General features: G+C 34.4%; 1 protein-coding gene across 7 annotated transcripts in view; it reads left to right on the top strand.

Annotated features, from left to right (window-relative positions):
• TMTC3 (transmembrane O-mannosyltransferase targeting cadherins 3) overlaps positions 1–17,116 on the top strand; it is a 60,047-nt gene extending 42,931 nt beyond the window's left edge. For all 7 annotated transcript variants that reach the window (XM_043447541.1, XM_043447544.1, XM_043447545.1 and 4 more), the window contains 5 exons: positions 802–913; positions 7,372–7,475; positions 8,702–8,871; positions 10,928–11,154; positions 12,928–17,116. In XM_043447541.1, coding sequence (XP_043303476.1) covers positions 802–913; positions 7,372–7,475; positions 8,702–8,871; positions 10,928–11,154; positions 12,928–13,742 — 1,428 coding nt within the window. In that variant the 3' untranslated portion in view covers positions 13,743–17,116. The remainder of the gene's footprint in view (positions 1–801; positions 914–7,371; positions 7,476–8,701; positions 8,872–10,927; positions 11,155–12,927) is intronic.
• Positions 17,117–21,519: the final 4,403 nt, after the last annotated feature.

The following is a 21,519-nucleotide window of genomic DNA, read 5'->3' as shown; positions in this document are numbered from 1 at the left end:
TATTCTAATAGACTACATAAGTAGCTTTATGTCAAGCCTCAAAATAAGTCATCAGTGCAGTGTTTAAACATGTTCTCTCGTGCAAATTCCTTCTTTCCCAAAAGACTATAAATAATAGAGCAGGAATTTTCAAACAACTCTATGCTTTGATGAAGTAAAATTTTAATATATAAAATAGATGAACTGAAGTTTTAGCATGTTGATGTTGAAAAGGAGGAGAGGTTAAATTTCATGAAGCCGTTTTCTTTTTGACCCCTTCTTCATCTCCATGGAACACTCTATTCCTAATAATATATCAGATAGTTATCTGTGTTAATTGGAGTTACATATATGGAGTTATATATATACATATACACACACACGTACATACACTTTTTTTCCTCTGAAAGAAATCTGAATGATTTCCAGTTTTGGGGGATATAATTGACACATAACTTCATCTTAACTTTAAAGTGTATAATATAATTATTTTTATATATATATAACAATTACCAGAATAAATTAACATCCATCACTTCATTTAGTTACTTTTTTTTCTTGTGATGAGAACTTCTAAAATCTACTTTCTTATCAACTTTCAAACATGCAATATAGTACGGTTAACTGTATTCCCTGTTCTATATATTTGCATCCTTAGACCTTACTTGTAACTCAGAAGTTTGTACCTTTGAACTACCTTCGTCCATTCATAGACACTTCTATGGAGTACTCCTTTCCTAATAGTATACCAAACAAAATCTGTGTTAATTAGACTCATTTTTTAAAATTTAACTAATTTCTATCTGTACTTCTGTATTTAAGGTAAATAAAAATAATGCCAAATTATGGAATAATGTGGGTCATGCTCTGGAAAATGAAAAAAACTTTGAGAGAGCTTTGAAATACTTCTTACAGGCTACGCATGTTCAGCCAGGTAAGCATTATTGATTAATAAAGCTATTGTTAATAGTTTGTTTTCTTTTTGAAAATTTGATTACATTTGTAGAAAGTAGGTGGAGTTTATTTTCAAGCTTTATTCCAACTGACTTGAATACTATAATGTTTGGTGCTGGCTTATTTTTTGAATTGGGTTATATGTTAGAGCTATTTATATCAGACATTTAGGGATGTTTTTAAATACAGATTGTTGGATGGCACTGATGAGCAGTTTTGGTGGAGTGATAGATACAAAGGCCTGTTAGGGTAGAAGAAGAACTGGAGGCAGTTGATATTAAAAACTGATAAGATGTGTTGGTGTTGAGTGTGGGGTCAAGAGAGGGCAGTAGGAAGCTGGGGGTTTTGGGTTTTATTTTTTTGTTTGTTTTGGTTTTAAAGATGAAAGAAACAAGGCATGTATGTGACTAGTGCATTGAAGCTGGGCAAAGTGGTAATTCAAGGTTGGGGAATGGAGTAAAGGATTGATGTTCTTGAATAGATGAATAGATAATTAGGATCTGGTACTCAGGATGAGGATTTCAGTCAGCTGAATCAGTAGTTACCATACAGTAACAGGGAAAGCAGAGTGCAGAAACATGAGTATAGATAGGCAGGTGAATCATAGACAGATAACTTCTGGAAGTTATTCTTTGGTTGTTTTCTCAGTGACATAAAAGCAGGATCAACAGTAGAGTGTGGGGAAGGGAGAGGACGTTCTGGAGATCTAAGACCAGGAGAGAGTCTGAAGTAGTCATATAGGACATGGCTTCAGAAACTTGAATGTGTGTGTGAATCACCTGGAGATCTAATGGTGCATGTTCTGGTGTATAGAGATTTTGAGTAGGGCCTGAAGTTCTGCATTTCTAATAAGTTCCTAGGTGATACTTAGCCCATGAATCACGTATTGAGAAACTAAGATCTGGAAAATGTATAGACTAGGAAAACGCAGTATGATTGCCAAGCAGCTGTAACACCGTTCTTGAGGCTAGCAGTGCTTAATTAAAATTAAACCGATTGATGTGGTTATGTTTTTCTCCCACTACTTTATATATAGTATAGACAGGCACAGAGAATTTGGTTAAACAGGATTAGGGTTTTGTCAGATGTGTACTACTAAACAAAAGGTTAAGGGAATATTGAGACATAGTCTAAGCTGGTTATGAAGAGATGTGAGAGAGGGTGAAACATGAGGGAAAGATGGTCAGATGAGTGGTTTATAGATCTGAAATTGTTGGTTTCTGAGGAGGGTCTAGCTGAAGCATTGCTTGTTTTCAGTAGAAATGCTGTTGGCATTTCAAGTATGCAGAACTGTCTGTATTCCAGGGTATGTACCAAATATGGCCCTCACCTACCAAATATACTCATTATTTTCCATTCAGCACAGTAACCAAAACCACACACACACATTTCTCAATATACTTGGTGGGGTGCGGAGTGCTGTGCATGGCCCCCTATGTTTGTGCTGGACAAGACTGTGACCATTGAACTGACTAATTAAAGGAGAATGGGGGTGAAAATCACTGGAAGAAAGGATATCAAAGCTAGTATTAGAAGATACACCTTACATAGATTTGAAACCACTAAAGAATTTTGACAACTGTGTGATGTTGGAGAGAAGGTGAGAACAACAAGGAACCAGAAGCTTGCAATTGGTCACTACAATAAGGAGGGATATTGGATAACAGAGTGTAATGACCTGAAATTCAGAAAGGAGTGGTTTTAAGCAGTAGCAGTGGTCTGCAAGTGGTATGGATCTAGGAGGACACTTAACTCCAGGCCCAGTGTTGCAAAAGATAAAAAGATCACAGTCATCACTTGGAAAAACTACCAGTTTCCCCAAGGCAAAGCTGAATTCTAGTTAGAGAATGTTGTAGAAATGTATAACTGATGGTCTGGCCATCTTTCCAGTTTTATCTCCCCTGGCTCTTCATGCAGTTTAGTTTTCTCTTGAAATATAGGGCATATGTGGTGGGCTTCCTCACCTCTTTGCATTTGTTCATGTTGTTTGAACCTAGAATTCCTCCCTTCTCCTTTCCTTCCAATCCACCTTCCACCATATCCTACCCATCTCTTACAAGCCATCTCACATGGCTTCTCTTCTTACTAGAGGGGAAAAAAAACCCTTCTATCTTTCCAATTAGAAGCAAATGTTTCTCATCTTCAAGACTCCTTACAACTTTGATATCTTTCCTGTGATATCTGTTACTTAAATGTTTATTTAAAATATTTATTTATTTAAAATATGTATGTTACATTTAAACTATGGGGCTCCCTAGGGGTAGCATGAACATTTGGCTCATCTTCTTACCTCCTACATCATCTAGCACAGTTTTATACACAGTCAGTGGTCACTAACTCTGGCAGTTTTAATTCATTGCTTTCTAAAGCCTTTTAGGTTCATTCTGGGAGTTTTTAGAGAAGCAAAGTCATCTTTATGTCAGGCATGCGGGGACTTTGAGACTTAGGAGATGGGATTTAGGCCCCTTCAGACTTATCCTAAATTGCACAGTAATTTCTGTCTCATTGTATTGTTGAAACTGAATGAAATTGTGTTTGGTGCTGCATGCTACTGCTAAGTTGGAGAAGGCAATGGCACCCCACTCCAGTACTCTTGCCTGGAAAATCCCATGGACCGAGGGGCCTGGTGGGCTGCAGTCCATGCGGTCGCTGAGAGTCGGACAGGACTGAGCGACTTCACTTTCACTTTTCACTTTCATGCATTGGAGAAGGAAATGGCAACCCACTCCAGTGTTCTTGCCTGGAGAATCCCAGGGACGGGGGAGCCTAGTGGGCTGCCGTCTGTGGGGTCGCACAGGGTCGGACACGACTGAAGTGACTTAGCAGCAGCAGCAGCCAGTGCTGAGTAGCTTCATTCGTATCCAACTCTGTGCGACCCCATAGACTGTAGCCCACCAGGCTCCTCTGTCCATGGAATTCTCTGGGCAAGAATACTGGAGTGTGTTGCCGTGCCCTCCTCCAGGTAATCTTCCCAGCCCAGGGATCAAACCCACGTCTTTGGTGTCTCCTGCATTGGCAGGCGGGTTCTTTACCAGTGGATGTAAATTATGGATGTTTAGCTTAAAATCATTTTTCCTCTCATTGTCAGTTGTCACTTTTGGCTGTTTTTGAGATACTACTAAACCTATCTCCTTTAGTATGACTTACCTACTATCCTCTCAAAGTTGTTGTTTCTATTAATAATAAGCAGTGAGCTAGAAAAATAGGCAAATCATTTATTACAATTTATTATGAAAAAGTGTGTAATCTTAGAAACATTGAATTTGGCATTCAGAGACTTCTGGCGCATTCTGTGTTTTTCAGCTATGTTCTTCATAGATAGGTTTGACAGGTGAAACAACATGGAGAGGAGGAAATCAAGTCTTTGTGTCCCTATTAGATGTACAGATGGAGACAGATCTATAAGTTTGGAGATAAGGGGAATGAATCGTCAGGACTAAAGATAAAGATTTGAAGTAACAAGCATGTAGGTAGTAATTAAAACCCTAGAGAAGTGTGGGATCACAGAGAGTAGAGATTCTTAACATTTAAAGTAGCTTAAAAAAAAACAAAAAAAGAAGACATTCAATCTGAAGGCTTTTCTTGCTTAGCCAGAAAAAGAATATAAAGTACAGAGTGGTCTTTGACCAGGCGACATGCATGTTACACAAACAATTGATTATGGGTTTTTGTTTGTTTGTTTTGATGGTTACAAGTGTTTTTAAAATATCAATTCACAAGCTTAAATTTTTGCAAATAGAATTAAAGTTTCCATAAACACATTGTAAGGGTAGATTTTTCTCAGGAAACACCAGATTTCCCCTATGGTTTATTTTTGCCTTAAAATCAGTAATTTCATTTTTATCTAACTCCAGCAAAGCTTTGAGACTGTTTATATCAGAAAACAATCATGGGCCTGTAGTTCAGATTTGATGCCATCAAGAAGGGAATGATTTTTGAAGTTTTCAGAAGTTTCCAGATGTTTATAATTTATCTTTTTAAATAAATTGACAAATTTGTGCACAGGAAATAATGGGAAAGCAACACAGATGCCTAGGCTATCGGTGTGAGAATACGTAGCTCTACTGCTGATGGCTGAAGAATTATTAGGCACAGAGTTGCCTGATATTTGCCAGTCCTCCTTTAAGTTGAATTAAAGACAGACTGCTAAATTCATGCTGCTGTTGGTTTGGCTGGTGCACTCAATAGCAAGATTGTTTTGGAAACTCTGTAGCTTCTTGGTCATTCAAATGTAACTGATTTTTATATTTTGCCTGCTTGCTTACTTTTTTTTTTTCCAAATTTAAATTTACTTTAACAGTAATGCTGTTTCTTCCTGGAATCTTAAAACTTTGTAACTTATATAGAAAATTGCTTTAAAAATTGTGTTTTTTCATTTTTTTTTCCTTTTAGATGTGTCATGTAGTTCTTTTGATGCCAAAAGCTATCTAATTTCTATCTTTGTTCTTTGAGAAAGTAAGGATGCCTTACTGAATGTCTGTAGTCTTCATCAATACCTCCTTGCCATAATTCTAAGAACCTGACCAGTGTGTAGTAATTTGCCATGTCTTTCATCCTAATGGATAACCTCTTTCTTTTCTAAGATTAATCGGGGCTCCTTTCAGTGATATATTAAATATTTAGCTGACCTACTTGCACTTTTATTTACTTAAACTTCCAGTTTATTCTTTTCTTAGATTAAATTTTCACTATATAATTAAGTTTTTCAGGTTCTGTACACTCTTTAGTTTTTTTATGGGTAAATTTCTGATCTCTAGAGTAATTGGTATAGATTTATCTGATGTTTAAAAAAAATAAAGAGCTTGGATACATAAGATCCTACTGTATAGCATAGGAAATTATATTCAATATCCTTTGATAAACCATAATGGAAAAGAATGAAAAAGAGTGGTTATGTGTGTGTAACTGAGGCACTTTGCTGTACTGCAGTAATTCACACAACATTGTAATTCAACTATGCTTCAATAAAAAGTAGATTTTTAAAAAAGAGCTTTTTAAGAGCAAAACTCTATATGCTCTTGGTAATGCAGTGTATTTCAACCTTCGCTCTACATTAGAATTGCCTCTGAAACTTTTAAAAAAACATCTTTGCAGTCCTATTTGTGAAGATTCTGTTTTGATAGAACTGAGTGGGATAAGATGTCTGAATTTTTCAAAGCTACACAAGTATTCTGAATGCAACCAGTATTGGGAAGCATTTTTTTTCTTTTTGACTTGACCCCCTCCTGAAACCCCATGAGATTCAGTAATGTATCTAAAAACAAAAAAATCAACCTTTTTCCCCTAATCTTGTCCCTTAGCTCTCTAACTGAAGCTGTATTGCATCTAACAGCTTTTGTGCAGTACACACAATTGCCAACCTGAAACATAATATAGCAAGATCTTAGGACTGTTACTCTCCTCCTAGGGGAATGCCTAAGATATAAATGCTTGGCCCCTATGTGTCCTGGGAGTTGCAGGCAGAGAACTATTCCACAATTGCAAAATGATCATCGGTGTCACAGGCAAGTAGTAATCATAATTTGAAACCTGTCATGTCTGTTAGCGATTCATGTTGAGTAAAATTTGTCTAAATTAAGATCTCCCTTCTTTCTATCTTTATTCCAAACCTTTGAAATATTTACTGGAAAGTATATCTTAAAACTAGTGTACAGTGAACCCTCATATCTTTGTAATTTAAATTGCATATTTTTCTGTCTCTGAACAGATTTGCTGAGGGCTCAATTTTCTGTATCACAAAATGAGACAAAACTTCCTGACATTCTGATATTAACACAACCTTTTTAAAAATTTTAATTAAATTATATGGTTATATATCATCATTTAAGGGAGCTGGGCTGCTGCGTCTTAAATAATACTATAGAATCCTGATAACTTACACTCTAACCATATTCACAAAAATTTTTTTTAAAGTTCCAAAGTTTTTCACAGTCTCTTTGCCCCTTTCCCACCGTGGATGCATATTTGCAATTTGTAATACTTGAGATTATTCTGGGAATCACAGTGATCCTTTTCACCTTTAGAGTTGAGCCATACTTTCTGAGTGAATTCCAAAGCCATGTGATTAAGGAAATGGAAGTAAGCTTTAGTATAAGACAGTAAAATATAGTGAAGAAAAACAAAACGTAGATTCCTTCATTACTTTTATTTCTCCTGTCTTGTCTCTTAACCCTTCCAGGAACCATTCAGATAGGTTTTTTTCATGTCATATGTGGTCTCCTGTTCTTCCAGTACTTTGTAAATAGTCTTCTAGTGTAGCCTTGCTCATAAGTTGTAGTAAGTTGTATTAGAAGAGCTTTAAGGAGAAAGCAGGACCTATTGCCTGATTTTGCGTTTTTTGCTTAGTTTGCTGCTCAAGACATGTCTTCTTAGTAGCAGTGATAGTTTACACGGGACACTAGTTAGTGTATCTGCCAACAAGTGATTTTTTTATTTTAGATGATATTGGCGCCCACATGAATGTAGGAAGAACTTACAAAAATTTAAATAGAACCAAAGAAGCTGAAGAGTCTTACATGACAGCTAAGTCACTGATGCCTCAGGTAAGTTGTCAAAAATTATTCCTATTGTGTCGTGTCTGCTGGATGTTTGTATTGAATAGAATTATCCAGATGGAAAATCTTTATCTTTTCTTTAATTTGGATTAAAACTAAGGTGTCCAGTGAACCATCTATTACTTTGTTATAAAAGATTGCATTTACCTATCTAGCTCACTTAATTTAAAAAGTTCATAGTCTATGAAAACTAAATCTATGAAATTATGAGTTTTAGATACTTTTTATTGTAAGTTATCTATGACTTTAAGTGACTTTAAATGAAAATAATTTTATTTATATACATTAAGCAGTAAACATTAATTCCTATCAAAAAATAAATGAGCAAAGCAAAGTGATAAAATGAGTAGATATATATCTGTGCCTGTCAGTTGCTATAATGTCACAAGTACAAGATTTCTTGGATATCACAAGACAAAGTTAGAAAATCTGACACTGCCCTTTATCAGCTGTGTGTAATCAGAAAAGATAGTTTACATTGGGCTATAATTTTCTCAATAGTAGTTTATATTAATACTGTAACAATATTGAAATGAGTTGATAGTTTGATTTTGATAGTTTGATAAATGTTTTAAAAACAATTAGACCACATGATACATTAAGAATTCTTTCAGTTCTAAGATTCTAAAGTTAAATTGTGTTCAGTGGGTTTTTATCAGATATAATTTATTATATTCATTGAAAATTGGGGTTCACATATATTATACATAATAACTTTTAGAGTTAATTAGATAATTTTATGTCTTAACTCCAGCAAACAAGTGAGGAATTAGTAAAGCTCTGAAGTAAAGTTAACAGTCACAACCAGGAAACATCTTGCTGACAATTTGAAAGTTGACATGGTGTAACAAATATACTAGACTGAGGAAAAAGACCTGAGTTCTGTTCCTGGTCTGACTCAAGCATACTAAGGGACTTTAGCCTGTGGAAGTTCTGATTTATATGACTTCATAAAATAACACATAAATGAAAATCTAATGATAATTACTGAGATAGCATGAATGAAAAAATACATCCTTCATTGCTTCAAAGCATTATTTTACTTATATTTTGTGAATACTGCAGATTATTTCATATTTTTATGTTTTACTTTAATATAACAGTTTAGCTTTTTATGCTCTGTAAATTTTAAATAAGACACTAGGACTTCTACTTCAGATTTTATTTGGTACTGAAATATCAACTTATAAAAATGTTTGTTTTTTTATTAACAGATTATTCCTGGTAAAAAATATGCAGCCAGAATTGCACCTAACCATTTAAATGTTTATATTAATCTGGCTAACCTGATCCGAGCAAATGAGTCCCGACTGGAAGAAGCAGATCAGCTGTACCGACAAGCAATAAGCATGAGGCCAGACTTCAAGCAGGCTTACATTAGCAGGTATTGTAGTTCGCTTTAGGCTTTCACTATAAAAGATGGAAGCTCTATACATCTGTGTCTCTTTTTCTGTCTTGCATATAGGGTTATCATTACCATCTTTCTAAATTCCACATATATGCGTTAATATACTGTATAGAACAGACTTTTGGACTCTTTGGGAAAAGGCGAGGGTGGGATGATCTGAGAGAATAGCATTGAAACATGTATATTATCAAGTGTGAAACAGATCGCCAGTCCAGGTTGGAAGCATGAGACGAGTGCTCAGGGCTGGTGCACTGGGAAGACCCAGAAGGATGGGGTGGGGAGGGAGGTGGGAGGGGGGTTCAGGGTGGGAAACGCATGTAAATCAATGGCTGATTCATGTCAATGTATGGCAACAACCACTACAATATTGTAAAGTAATTAGCCTCCAACTAATAAAAATAAATGGAAAAAAAAAAAAAGATGGAAGCTTCATCTGAATATACATTTAGGCTATCTTCACTAATTTGGCTTTTTTTTCTTCTAGTAAATCTTAGTTGACAACCAAGAGCATAGAAACATAGCTTGTTTTAGACTAACAAATTTAATTTATTTTAAATTGACAAGAGAATCCATATCGTAAAACAGCAAACTTAGGTTTATTTATACAAAAGGAAGGGTAGGAAAAGCTCTTCAGTTTCTTTTGCTTCTCAGCACCAAATTCATTTTTACCTAAAACAGCCAGAATTTACCTTTTATAATTGCTTCTTAATTGTAACAAAGTAATTGTTATTTTTGCAAGAAGTTATTACTTCTTAATTATTATAGATTAAGAAATCATTGTATAATTATGGAATCATATATAAAATAATTAAGAACTAATTGTATAATATCCAACTATCAAGGGAATTGACTGGTTATTTATGTTTTTATTACAAAGAAACTTCAGTTGCCAGTAAAAAACAAAAAATTTGACACTGTCAGAATCTTAGATATTTTCTCATGTAAATGTTATCATTTGTGTTATACTTGAGAAAAAATTGTTTTAAACTTTGTTTTGAAGCCTGCTCCAGTCCTAATTATAATTTGTCACATTGTTTATATGGAAAATGCATTCAGAATTTAAGTTTCTGAAATAAAATCTGTTCATAAGCTGAAAGCTGTCTTTCTTCAACATTATCTAGTACTTGCTGAAATTCACTAAGTTTACTGGGGTTGTGTCAATAAATAAAACCTGTATTAAGTTAACTTATAAAGAATTGCTTAATAATCTGCATTTATTTTAAAAATCACATTTTGGACACTTATTCTAGGAAGTGTGAATATTAATAGTTTGTTTGACTTCATGCCTATGCTAATATTTTAGGAAAGAGTAGTATTAAAATTGACTCTTATATCAGTACTTAAATTGATTTGCACATATGTAAAAATGACCTTTTAAGTTCTATAACAGAAAATATAACCTGACTAGAATGATTTTCAGACTGATCATCAGTTCCAGATATGTTCCTCAAAAGTATCTACAGGTGGCAGTATTGCCCTTCCATCCTACCAGATCGGCTTTTTAATTCCTTTGTAAGAATTCATTGAAGAAAATGAAATAATTATAAGGGGTAAACAATTCCAAATGTTCTGCTTTTCGTATAGTTAGACATTGCTAACAAAGATTTGAATACTGGAATTTCCCCATCACTACTATGTTTATTTTCCTTCTCCAGATGCTACTCATCTTCTGACAAATTGATCTCCCACTCTATTTATTATCATTTTTCTGATGCAGACTAGTCTGCTGTTTTTCAAGATATATTCAAAGGATATATTTTCTGTTCCCCTTTCTTGGATACCTCCCGACATCTTACCCTGGAGTCAGGCGTGTTTTTTCCTTCTTTAATAATATTTGAAAACATATCAAACCAAATGTGCAAAATTAATGTGTTTAGGTTTAAGGACAGTTTCAGATAGTTATTTTTGAAAAAAAATTTAAGAATCTAAGTTAAAAGGAAAGCTGTGACTATGTGGAAAAGCTTAAAACTTGTGAAAATAGTATCTACAGACTGACATGATAGTATAAGTAAAACTTGTGTTTTTTCCACAGAGGAGAATTGCTTCTAAAAATGAACAAACCTGTCAAAGCAAAAGAAGCATATCTTAAAGCCCTAGAGCTGGACAGAAATAATGCAGATCTTTGGTACAACTTGGCAATTGTTCATATTGAACTTAAGGAACCAAATGATGCGCTGAAAAACTTTAATCATGCTTTAGAACTAAATCCAAAGCATAAACTAGCATTATTCAATTCTGCTATATTAATGCAAGAATCAGGTATGTTTTCTCAAAATTTCTCTATATTTAAACATACTCTAGTTTGAAATATAATAAAGTCGTATATTATGTTACCCAAGCAAACATTTTATGAATGGATGGTTTTTATCAAAACTGTATAAACTGTTATAAGAAGAATATTTTAAATACTTCATGTAAACCTTTCAGGTAATACACCCTAGCATATGTGTCATTCTAAATGTTAATTTCTCTAGTATATGCTAAAAATGACTTCTCAGTCTATTAAGCAATAGTTTATTCATCTATTTTGTCATTTTATACCTGGAAGTGTATTTCTTATGCATAAGTATCATGCTATTCAAATAATCTGAATTTTTTTAAAAAAACAGTTTTAAGTAATTATTTCTAGGGTGTCAAGAGCATTATATGTTTTAAACAAAGTAGTATTCTATTTTCCCTTGATCTATAAGTCCAAATATTTTCAATATCATGTTATATCCAGTGTTACTGTTTTCTGAGATATTATTATAATTTCCTGTATTTTCTATAAATTAGCAGAACCAAATTATCCATCACAATAAAATAGGATCTTTGATATATCAGAATTTTAGTTCTGCTCCAGAAGACAGTATATATAATTTATGGTTTTCTTAATTTTTATGTTTGGAAATATCTTTATATTAATTATTAAATACTTTCATAAAACTTCTGCAAAAAATATAAGAATGATATTTTATAATTAAAGAGAGTCTTTGAGTTTATTTCTACCAGTCATCTATTTTATAGGCTAGAGAGTGAGGACCAAATAGATGTAATAACTACCCTAACTTCATATGGCTAGGTTAGGAATTAGTCCAAAACAAGAACTTAAGCCTACTGATTCATTTCAGATTTCTTTAATCATCATGATATCAAATAAAAGGATAAAGATCTTTATGCTTGGCATTCAAAAAAGCTTAATTTAGAAAACTAATGTTTTTGTAAAGTTAGCTAACCTTAGTAATCATGAAAAGTGCCTATAATTTAACACAAGATTATACCCTGGGGTGTGTAGTTGTAGAAGTGGAAATTTTTTTGGTACTTATTTGCAGTAGAAGTCATCTCAATAAATATTTGCTTCCTGAATCTTAATTTATATTTATAGACTTTAGATATAATGGTATTCTTCTTATATTTGAAATTTCCTAAAAAATTTTAAGTAATGTACAAAATATATCTAATTTAGTAAGACTGAAACATTTTGTTTATCCAATATAGTTACTGTTTGCTGAGCATTTTTTATATATCTCATGTAATTCTTAGAAGATTCAATAGGTTAACCCAGGCAAGTAATTATTTTAGTGAGTAAAGTCATACTATTAACAGAATCATGATTGAATATGTCTCTATTTTCAAATTCCCTACATCTTCCTCTTAATCCTCTATTCTTCCTCAACTCCCATTAGAATCTAAACTTATCAGGAAATATTTCACCCTTTTTTGGTTTTTGAGGAACTCGTACTACTTTAAAGGAAAGGAAATGAGCTATCAATCCAGTGCATCAAACACACTGGCTGTCTTATGCAAACTTTGAGGGTTTTGCTTTCTGCATTTTAATTTAGGTACATCAATTAGTTGTTTTGATGCTCAGTTCAGTCACTCAGTTGTGTCTGAACCTTTGCGACCCCATGGATTGCTGCATGCCCCCGGTCCATCACCTGTTTTGATACTATGTTTTTATAATCTAGATAAATAATTTCACCTCCATTTTTTACCTCAGACTTACTCATTTGCTAATGATGTAATTTTTTTTTCTTTTTAAAAAATTCTTAGGAGAAGTTAGACTCAGACCTGAAGCTAGAAAACGACTTTTAAGCTATATAAATGAAGAGCCACAAGATGCTAATGGTTATTTCAATTTGGGAATGCTTGCCATGGATGACAAAAAGGACTCTGAAGCAGAGATGTGGATGAAGAAAGCCATAAAATTACAAGCCGACTTCAGAAGTGCTTTGTTTAATCTGGCTCTCCTGTATTCTCAGACTGCAAAGGAATTAATGGCTTTGCCAGTCTTGGAGGAATTACTCAAATACTATCCTGATCATATCAAGGGTCTCATTTTAAAGGGAGACATCCTGATGAATCAAAAGAAAGATATATATGGAGCAAAAAAATGTTTTGAAAAGATTTTGGAGATGGATCCAAGCAATGTGCAAGGAAAACACAATCTCTGTGTTGTTTATTTTGAAGAGAAGGACTTATTAAAAGCTGAAAGATGCCTGGTTGAAACATTGGCATTAGCACCGCATGAAGAATATATTCAACGCCACTTGAGTATAGTCAGGGATAAAATTTCTTCATCTAGTTTTGTAGAACAACCTATATTCCCAGCTGGTAAGACTTCAGGTGTAGAAGGAGATAAAATTCCGACTGAAAATGTAAAAGAAATAAAAAGCGAGCCCAGACCTACACAGATAATAAAAACAAATGATAATAAGAGTCAATCTAAAGCCAGCAAACAATTAGGAAAAAATATAGACAAAGAAATTCCCCACAAAACAACAAAAGAAATCAAAGAAATTGAGAAGAAAAGAGTTGCTGCTTTAAAAAGACTAGAAGAGATTGAACGTATTTTAAATGGTGAATAGCATTACTCTTTATCATGTGACAGGGTTTCAAAGAACTTCAGTCTATATCATGTGATTACTTATACTGGGAGCTTTGAAAAATAGCAAGCATACTGAGTCTCTCATGAGCTGCCTCTACGTAGTATCAAAATACGATTTTCATTAAAGACCCTTTCATTACCCCAGGATATGTTTTATATTTGACAGTAGTTCTTTGAGTTTTGGGGACTGTAGCAGAAATTTCAGTAATCACAGGTGGCAAATCTGTATCTTTTCTTATAGAAGGCAGATTCTTTCAGCAGAATAATATTGACTACTCTCAATTAAAAATAATCTGAGGTCTGAATGATAATCCCATGGTGGCAAATCCAACATGTGCTGGTTTATTCTGTGAATTCACATTGATTAGCTAACCATGTTTTCCTTTAACTATTGGAGTCTGACTGTGAGTTGAAAACACTATTGAACACATACTTTTTTCCTTTGTGACCTTCTATTTAACCAAGGGACTTTGCACTACAAAAGAATACTGGCTGGCTTTCTTTACTTTGTATTCTTTTTTGATTTTTAGAAGGAAAGCCAGATGAGACATTTTAAAATAAGTCACTTGACATGTTAGCTTTAGAATGTATTAATATTTCCATAACTGTGTGCTTGTCCTTAACTTCCCTATCTATATGGCAGTTTTCAATCAGGGAAAGTTTTAAATAAGTATATATACACACATTTCTGATGGTGCTCATTTATACTGGACTTTCATTTCTTTTGTGTACTGAGTTTCACAGCCTGAACCACATAATCACCACATAATCATTGACTCTGACTTTTATTTCCCAAACTATTCCTGTTTCTTAGGGTCATAGTCATATTGAGAAATCCCAGTAAGTATAACTTCATTAAACTTTTGAGTTAAAAATGTAGGAAGATTCTCTTTCATGTTAGTGTTAATCTTTCTAGCGTTACTTGAATTTTAATTTTGTTTCCAAAACACACCTTAATTAGATACCTAAATTGAGTTCTGTTTAACTGAAGGCAAAACAATATGACAAAGTATTTTTAAACACTAAGTTCTTGATAGCTTGTTATGGTGTATATTTTTATTAAATATTTATTTTGACTACTGAGCTTTCATAAAATTTTTAACACTGTTTTAATTCCATCAAGTATGGGAAATGCTATTGCATTTTTTCTCTGCACACATATATTATTTGTTGTTATTGTTCAGTTGCTCAGTCATATCCAACTCTTTGAGACCCCATGGACTGCAACATGCCAGGCTTCCAAGGCATATATTATAGTTTAACCAAAATTTCATCATATTTGGCCTACTGTCCAGCTAGAAGAAAAGGTAATTAGCCTAATATAGGATTAACAAATTAGTCTGCTGGTTTTAACACATTTAAAGCTGAAAAGTGTTTGAAGAGTAGATACAAATCAATTTATTAATTTAAATCTGATTTTTTTCTTGAGTTAAAATGTGTTTTATAATACTAATATAGTTGGTTTTAGTTTAAAATGTTAAAGCTCAAGCTATCATTCTGGAATAGTAACTAATTTCTAATAATGTAGCATTTCAAAAACTATTTCTGTTCCTTTGAGATAATTTCTAATGTTTCAAAAACCACATTCTTGTAACTTTTTTCTTAAGTGTTTTATAAATAGATCATAAGAAACATGGTCTGCATTAAAGACCCACTTTTACTAGGTTCTCTGAGGCTCTGTCATAGATTATTTTTTAGGCAATATAAACCAAGCACTGGCAACAGTGGTTAAGTTCATTTTTGGTTCATTAAAGCATTAAAGCAATATCTAATTTCAATTTTTAAATTACAGCTTTGTTACTCTAGATATATGATGGAGAATACCTCATATACTATGACTTGAAAAATGAAATTGTTATTACATTTTCTGCACATATCTTGAGAAGTTTGAGTTTAATGTCTTCTTTTACAATATCAAGTGAGGATAGTTGTGAAAAGGCAATCTTTTATGACAGCAGACCATAATAAAAACTTTGAATAATATTTTAATTATGTAACTATTCAAAAGATATATTAATATTATCTAATGATTTTTACAGAAAAAAATGTTCTCCATATTAGAACTTAAAATAATGCCAGTCATGTTGGAAATGTTCATATTTTGACTAATTTATTTAAATCAAATTCACTGTAATAATTTTTCCAAATCATTGTTTCTAAACGTTCATTTCATATTAGAATCATCTAGACTCCACCCTACAACAGTGAAATCTGAATTTCTTATTGTCAAGCTGTACTTCAGTTTTTCCAAAGGCTCTCAGAGTGATTCTAATTCATAGTGAGGGTTAAGGACCACTAGTCTAAATTAGTTCAAGAAAATCTTCCCTCTCCCATGTTAACTTTTCAACTAGTGATATAATCCAATTAATTTCTGATGCTTTAACTTCGTTAAGGAATATGTTCTTCTGATACCTAGTATTTATTTCCTCTTAAGTTTCATCAAGCTTGCGTATGTATAAGATGATTTCTTCTCTTTAAATTCATAATACAAAGTTTATTCAAATTGTTCAGGTGAAAAAGGGAATGAATATTTTTTTCCTATGGAGCTGCCATTTTGGGGAAATGGAGTGTAGGGATATTTTAGCCCAGTTCACTAACTTGTTCCAGAGTTGTAAGCATCTGTAAGTTTGTAAAAGAAAGCTTATCATAGGTTTATGTATTAGTAAGGAGATGTAGTTTTAGTTCTTGCTGTTTTACAAAAGAACCTACTCTCTAGGAGGTGTAGGAAAGCTTTGACAATCCCCAAGGGGTAATTGTGCTACACTTTCCTTCACTGCTTCTCAGAAGGAAGAATTAACTCTCATGCTGTTCCTATATGTGTTTCCTTACTAACATTCAGAATTGGGAATTTTGTCTTATAATAATTATTCCAGTAAGTAATTTTTATGAAGTTGATAACTTGGAGGATAAAACAAATATGTTTGCAATTTTGTCTTTACCTTTATGTAGATATCTGGAATGTGACTTACTCAAGTCTATAAAACCTCATGCCTTTCATCTAATTTGAGCTCTCAACTTCATGTCCAGAATGCTTCTTTAAAGATGCTTTAATGAAAAATATTATGAAAATATATAGATTTGTATGTCAATTTATACTTCAGAAATCCATATATTTGTCATATTTATTTTTTTAAAAACCTCCTAATTGTCTGCATGACTAAATGGTATTTAAAATGAAACCTCAAATATATCTGGTACCTTTGTCTGTAGAGTTTTATTTGTTGGAAAATGTCACCATCCTTGTTAAAATTTCATAAAATAGTTGCTAGTTGTATGCATTTTATATTTCTATGGCATCTGTGTGTACCGTATTTCTAAGTATTCAGTATTAAATTGATACTTTTTAAATGTTAACCTGAATTGCCTTTTAGTGTTAAAATGAAAAAAAAATATAATAGCAATTCAAAACATTTCAGCCCCCACAAAGAGAGAAGAGCTGGCGGGTAGTTTTATTAGCAATGATATGAGAAATGAAAGAAAGAAAGTGAAGTGCTCAGTCATGTCTGACTCTTTGCAACCCTATGAACTGTTGCCTGCCAGGCTCCTCTGTCCATAGGGTTTTCCAGGCAAGAGTACTGGAGTGGGTTGCCATTTCCTTCTCCAGGGGATCTTCCCGACCCAGGGATCAAACCTGTGTCTTCTGCACTGCAGGCAGGCTCTTTACGATCTGAGCTACCAGGGAAGCCCAATGTGCTAATTTAGTTCCTAAGAGTGATACATTTATAACCCAAAGTGACAGAAACTCAATTAAGAAAATGAGACAAATTCCAATGTGAAATTTTATGTACATGCACAGTTGGAAGTCAGTGTAGTGAAGTAATTAGTCTGAATTATGAATCTACCTGGATTCAAATACTGGTACCACCATGCTAAAAAAGTGCAAGTTAGGAGAAGTTGCTTAACCCTGTGTTGTCAGTTTCCCTATCTGCAGCTTGGGGAAAATACTTTTCCTCATAAAGTTATTAAAAGGAGGTATATATATGTAACATGTATGTTGTATATATATTTATGTATGTATTACAGTAGATATATATCTCCTATTGTAATAAATAGGCAAGTATCTATAAATACTGCATGGTCAGCCATGCACACTGTAAATAACTTTTACCAAAACTTTTGACCACAACCACAATTAACGTCACTCAGTGAATTTTGTGATTTTCTTTTTCAGTCATGAAAATTATTGGATGTGATTGGCTAAATTGTTTTTATGTGTCTCAAAGAATGAAACAGTTTTAACAGCTGTGTAACCAGTGATACAGATGGATGCATTCACTGTTGTCTTTATTATATTGGATTATATATATTGGTCTTCCCTGATGGCTCAGCAGGTAAAGAATCCTCCTGCCAATGCAGGAGACGTAGGTTTGATCCCTGGATCAGAAAGATCCCCTGGAGAAGGGAAATGCTAACCCACCCAGTTTTCTTGCCTGGAAGAATTCCATGGACAGAGGAGGCTACAGTCCATGGGGTCGCAAAGATTTGGATATGACTGACTGACTAGCACTTTTTCACTTTCATAGTTTGATCATGTTGCATTGTCAGATTAGAAAAGCAGACGAAATCAATATATTTTTAGTTTTGATGAAGATGAAACTTATTTACGGACAGCTTTCCAACAAGCAATTTTTAATTTTTATCAGATACCAACATCTGTTTCAGGAACGTGACGCAGTGTTTACATGTCAAAGTTTTGTTTAATTCTATGACATTTCTAAATTGGTTTGTTTAATAAGTTCAGCAAATGTAAATAGATGATGTATATTTATATTAAACATGTTAACATATTTAAATTACTTGGGACAATAGTAAATGATACATACTAGTTATTAGTGTAATTGCAAGATTCAGACTTGCAATTGTTGTATATGATTTATATATGTATTAGCATATATAATATCAATGATTGCAAACAAATTACTAGAAATTTAATACTAATTAGATGTTCATAGGCATCTAAACCAGCAGGTATATAAATAATCCAAAATAAAATATATTCATTAGATATGAGGTATATAAACTTATTTAATAAATTATTAAAATGCACAAATAAGAACTCAAACTAAGACACCTTAAAAGCATTCTTGCTCTTCACTGCTATTAGGAATCAGTATAAGATAAAATATACCTAAAAGTCTCTGAAGATGATTTCAGGCAAATTTATGTACTTTCTTGGTGAATTCCGTGACTGTAGTAATGGATAGCATATTTCCCATAAAGTAGCATTTATATTCTCTAAGAACCTGTTACCTTCATGTTTCCTGCCTTGAACAGAATACCTAATGGGTGGCCATCTTGACAGGTAAGTCAAGTGAGCCTCGTATTTTGTAAAGTTGCAGGCAGGGTAGTAGCAGCTATTTGAGAGCTACGGAATTTATCAATGCCTAAAAATTGAGGTAGAATTCTGCATAGATTTGAAAGAGGCTAAAAAAAGATTTGTAACCATGAAGCCATTCTTGACCAGAGCCCTGTTTTTGTGGGCCCTGGCAAGCCAAGTGACTGCCCTTTGGAAGTGGAATCAGCAGTACTGGGTTGTCAACAAAAATATACCTTAGCCTAATAGCAGTATTTGTAAAATGAATTCCTGGAAGTAGATGTAGTGTGTACATTTTAAATGGTCTCTTTGTATGACACCATTTCCTTTGGTGACTCTACAGTATCATTTGCAGGCTTTTTCTCTGCCTATACCTTAATATTTAGTGTTCTCTCTTCTACCCTTCCTTCCCCCCTCCTTGGAGCAGTGGTTTTGTCAATGTGCTTAGCTGCTCATTCATGCCTGACTCTGCTACCCCATGGACTGTGTAGCCCGCCAGGCACCTCTGTCCATGAAGATTCTCCAGGCAAGAATTCTGGAGTGGGTTGCCATGCCCTCCTCCAGGGGATCTTATCAACCCAGATACAAACCCAGGCCTCCCACATTGCAGGCAGATGCTTTATCATCTAAGTCATCAGGGACGTCCAAGAATAGTGGAGTGGGTAGCGTAACCATTCTCCAAGGGATCTTCCCGACACAGGAATCGAACTGAGGTCTCCTGCATTGCAAGTGGGTTCGCTACAAGGGAAGCCTGGGTTTTGGCTATGTGTGATTCCGAATCTCTAGCCCAGATTTCCTCTAAGCACCTGACGTATGAGTCCAGTGGTCTACTGAACCCCAGATCCACAGGCATTCATTCCCCCATCCTCTTACAAATTTCTTGCCTACTAAATGTTACTCAGTCGTGTCCAACTCTTTGCAACCCTGTGGACTGTAGCCCACCAGGCTTCTCTGTCCATGAAACTGTCCAGGCAAGAATACTGGAGTGGGTTGCTATTCCCTTCTCCAGGGGATCTTCCTGAGCCAGGGATCAAACCCAGGTCTCTTGCATTGCAGGCAGACTTTTTACCATCTGAACCAACAGGGAAGCTTTGCCTACTGAATAAGTTTAATAAAGAAAAAATATATCCAACTTAAAGCAGAAAAGTGAAGTAGGATCCAAAGGGACATGAAATCTTGCTAACGGTTTAGTATCTACTCAAATACTCAAAACAGTGTCCAAGTTTAAGACATCAGTAGGATAAATAAGGCTTCTCTGATAGGTCAGTTGGTAAAGAATCTGCCTGCAATGCGGGAGACCCCAGTTCGATTCCTGAGTTGGGAACATCCCCTGGAGAAGGGATCCCCACTCCAATATTCTCAGGCTTCCCTTGTGGCTCAGCTCACCTGCAATGTAGGAGACCTGGATTCAATCCCTGAGTTGGGAAGATCCCCTGGAGAAGGGAAAAGGCTGCCCACTCCAGTATTCTGGCATTGAGAATTCCATGGACTGTATAGTCCATGGGGTTGCAAAGAGACACAACTGAGTGACTTTCACTTTTAGGGTAAATAAACATAGTTATGGGACTTACATTAAAAATAAATATACACACAAAAAATTTGACTTGTAATCATAAGAAAGCTCACTCCAGTGAAATGTAATGGAGACAGGGCAATAAATAGTGTGGTACAAAAGTAGACTATCAGGCCACAAAGGCCTTTAGTAAATTCTAAGAGATGATGTTCTTTGACCATAATGCAAATGTTCATAGGAGTTTTATTCATAGCAGCACAAAACTGGAAGTAAGCTAAATGTTCATCAGCAGAATGGATAAATAGGTTGTAATGTTCAAACAATGAAATACATTTCAGCAATTACAAAAAAAAAAATCACATATATAGCTACATAGATGAATCTGAACAGATGAAGCCACACACAAGAGTGCATTACGTGCCATTTCCTTTATATGAAATCCCAGGTAAAGCAGTTTATAGTGGATGCCTAGAACTACAGGTTAAGGCAGGAGCAGCGGAGCCCAGGGGAACTTTTTGTGCTTGTTGCCAGTAGTCAGTCGTGTCCGACTCTGCTCCCCCATGGGCTGTCGCCCACCAGGTTTATCAGTCCATGGGATTTTCCAGACAAGAATATTGAAATGGGTTGCCATTTCCTCCTCCAAGGGATCTTCCTGACCCGGGGATTGAACCCACATCTCTTGTGTTTCTTGCATTGGCAGGTGCCGCCTTTGCCCCTGCGCCCCCTGAGACGCCTGAGGGAACTTTTCAGGGTTATGTAAGTATCCATACCTAGTAATCCCACTCCAGGTTGTACGGACGAAAGAAATACATATAAAGCACACTAAAAGACAGCCACCAGATGGTTCTTAGGAGGATTATTAGGGCCCCGACAAATAGCCAAAATATTCATGAAAAGTAGAATATTTAATTGGGTAATTTAAGTTCTGAC

Source organism: Cervus canadensis, chromosome 25 (assembly GCF_019320065.1).
Source record: "Cervus canadensis isolate Bull #8, Minnesota chromosome 25, ASM1932006v1, whole genome shotgun sequence".
In the NCBI taxonomy this organism is placed as follows: Eukaryota; Metazoa; Chordata; class Mammalia; order Artiodactyla; family Cervidae; genus Cervus; species Cervus canadensis.
This window is presented reverse-complemented; position numbering and strand designations above follow the sequence as displayed.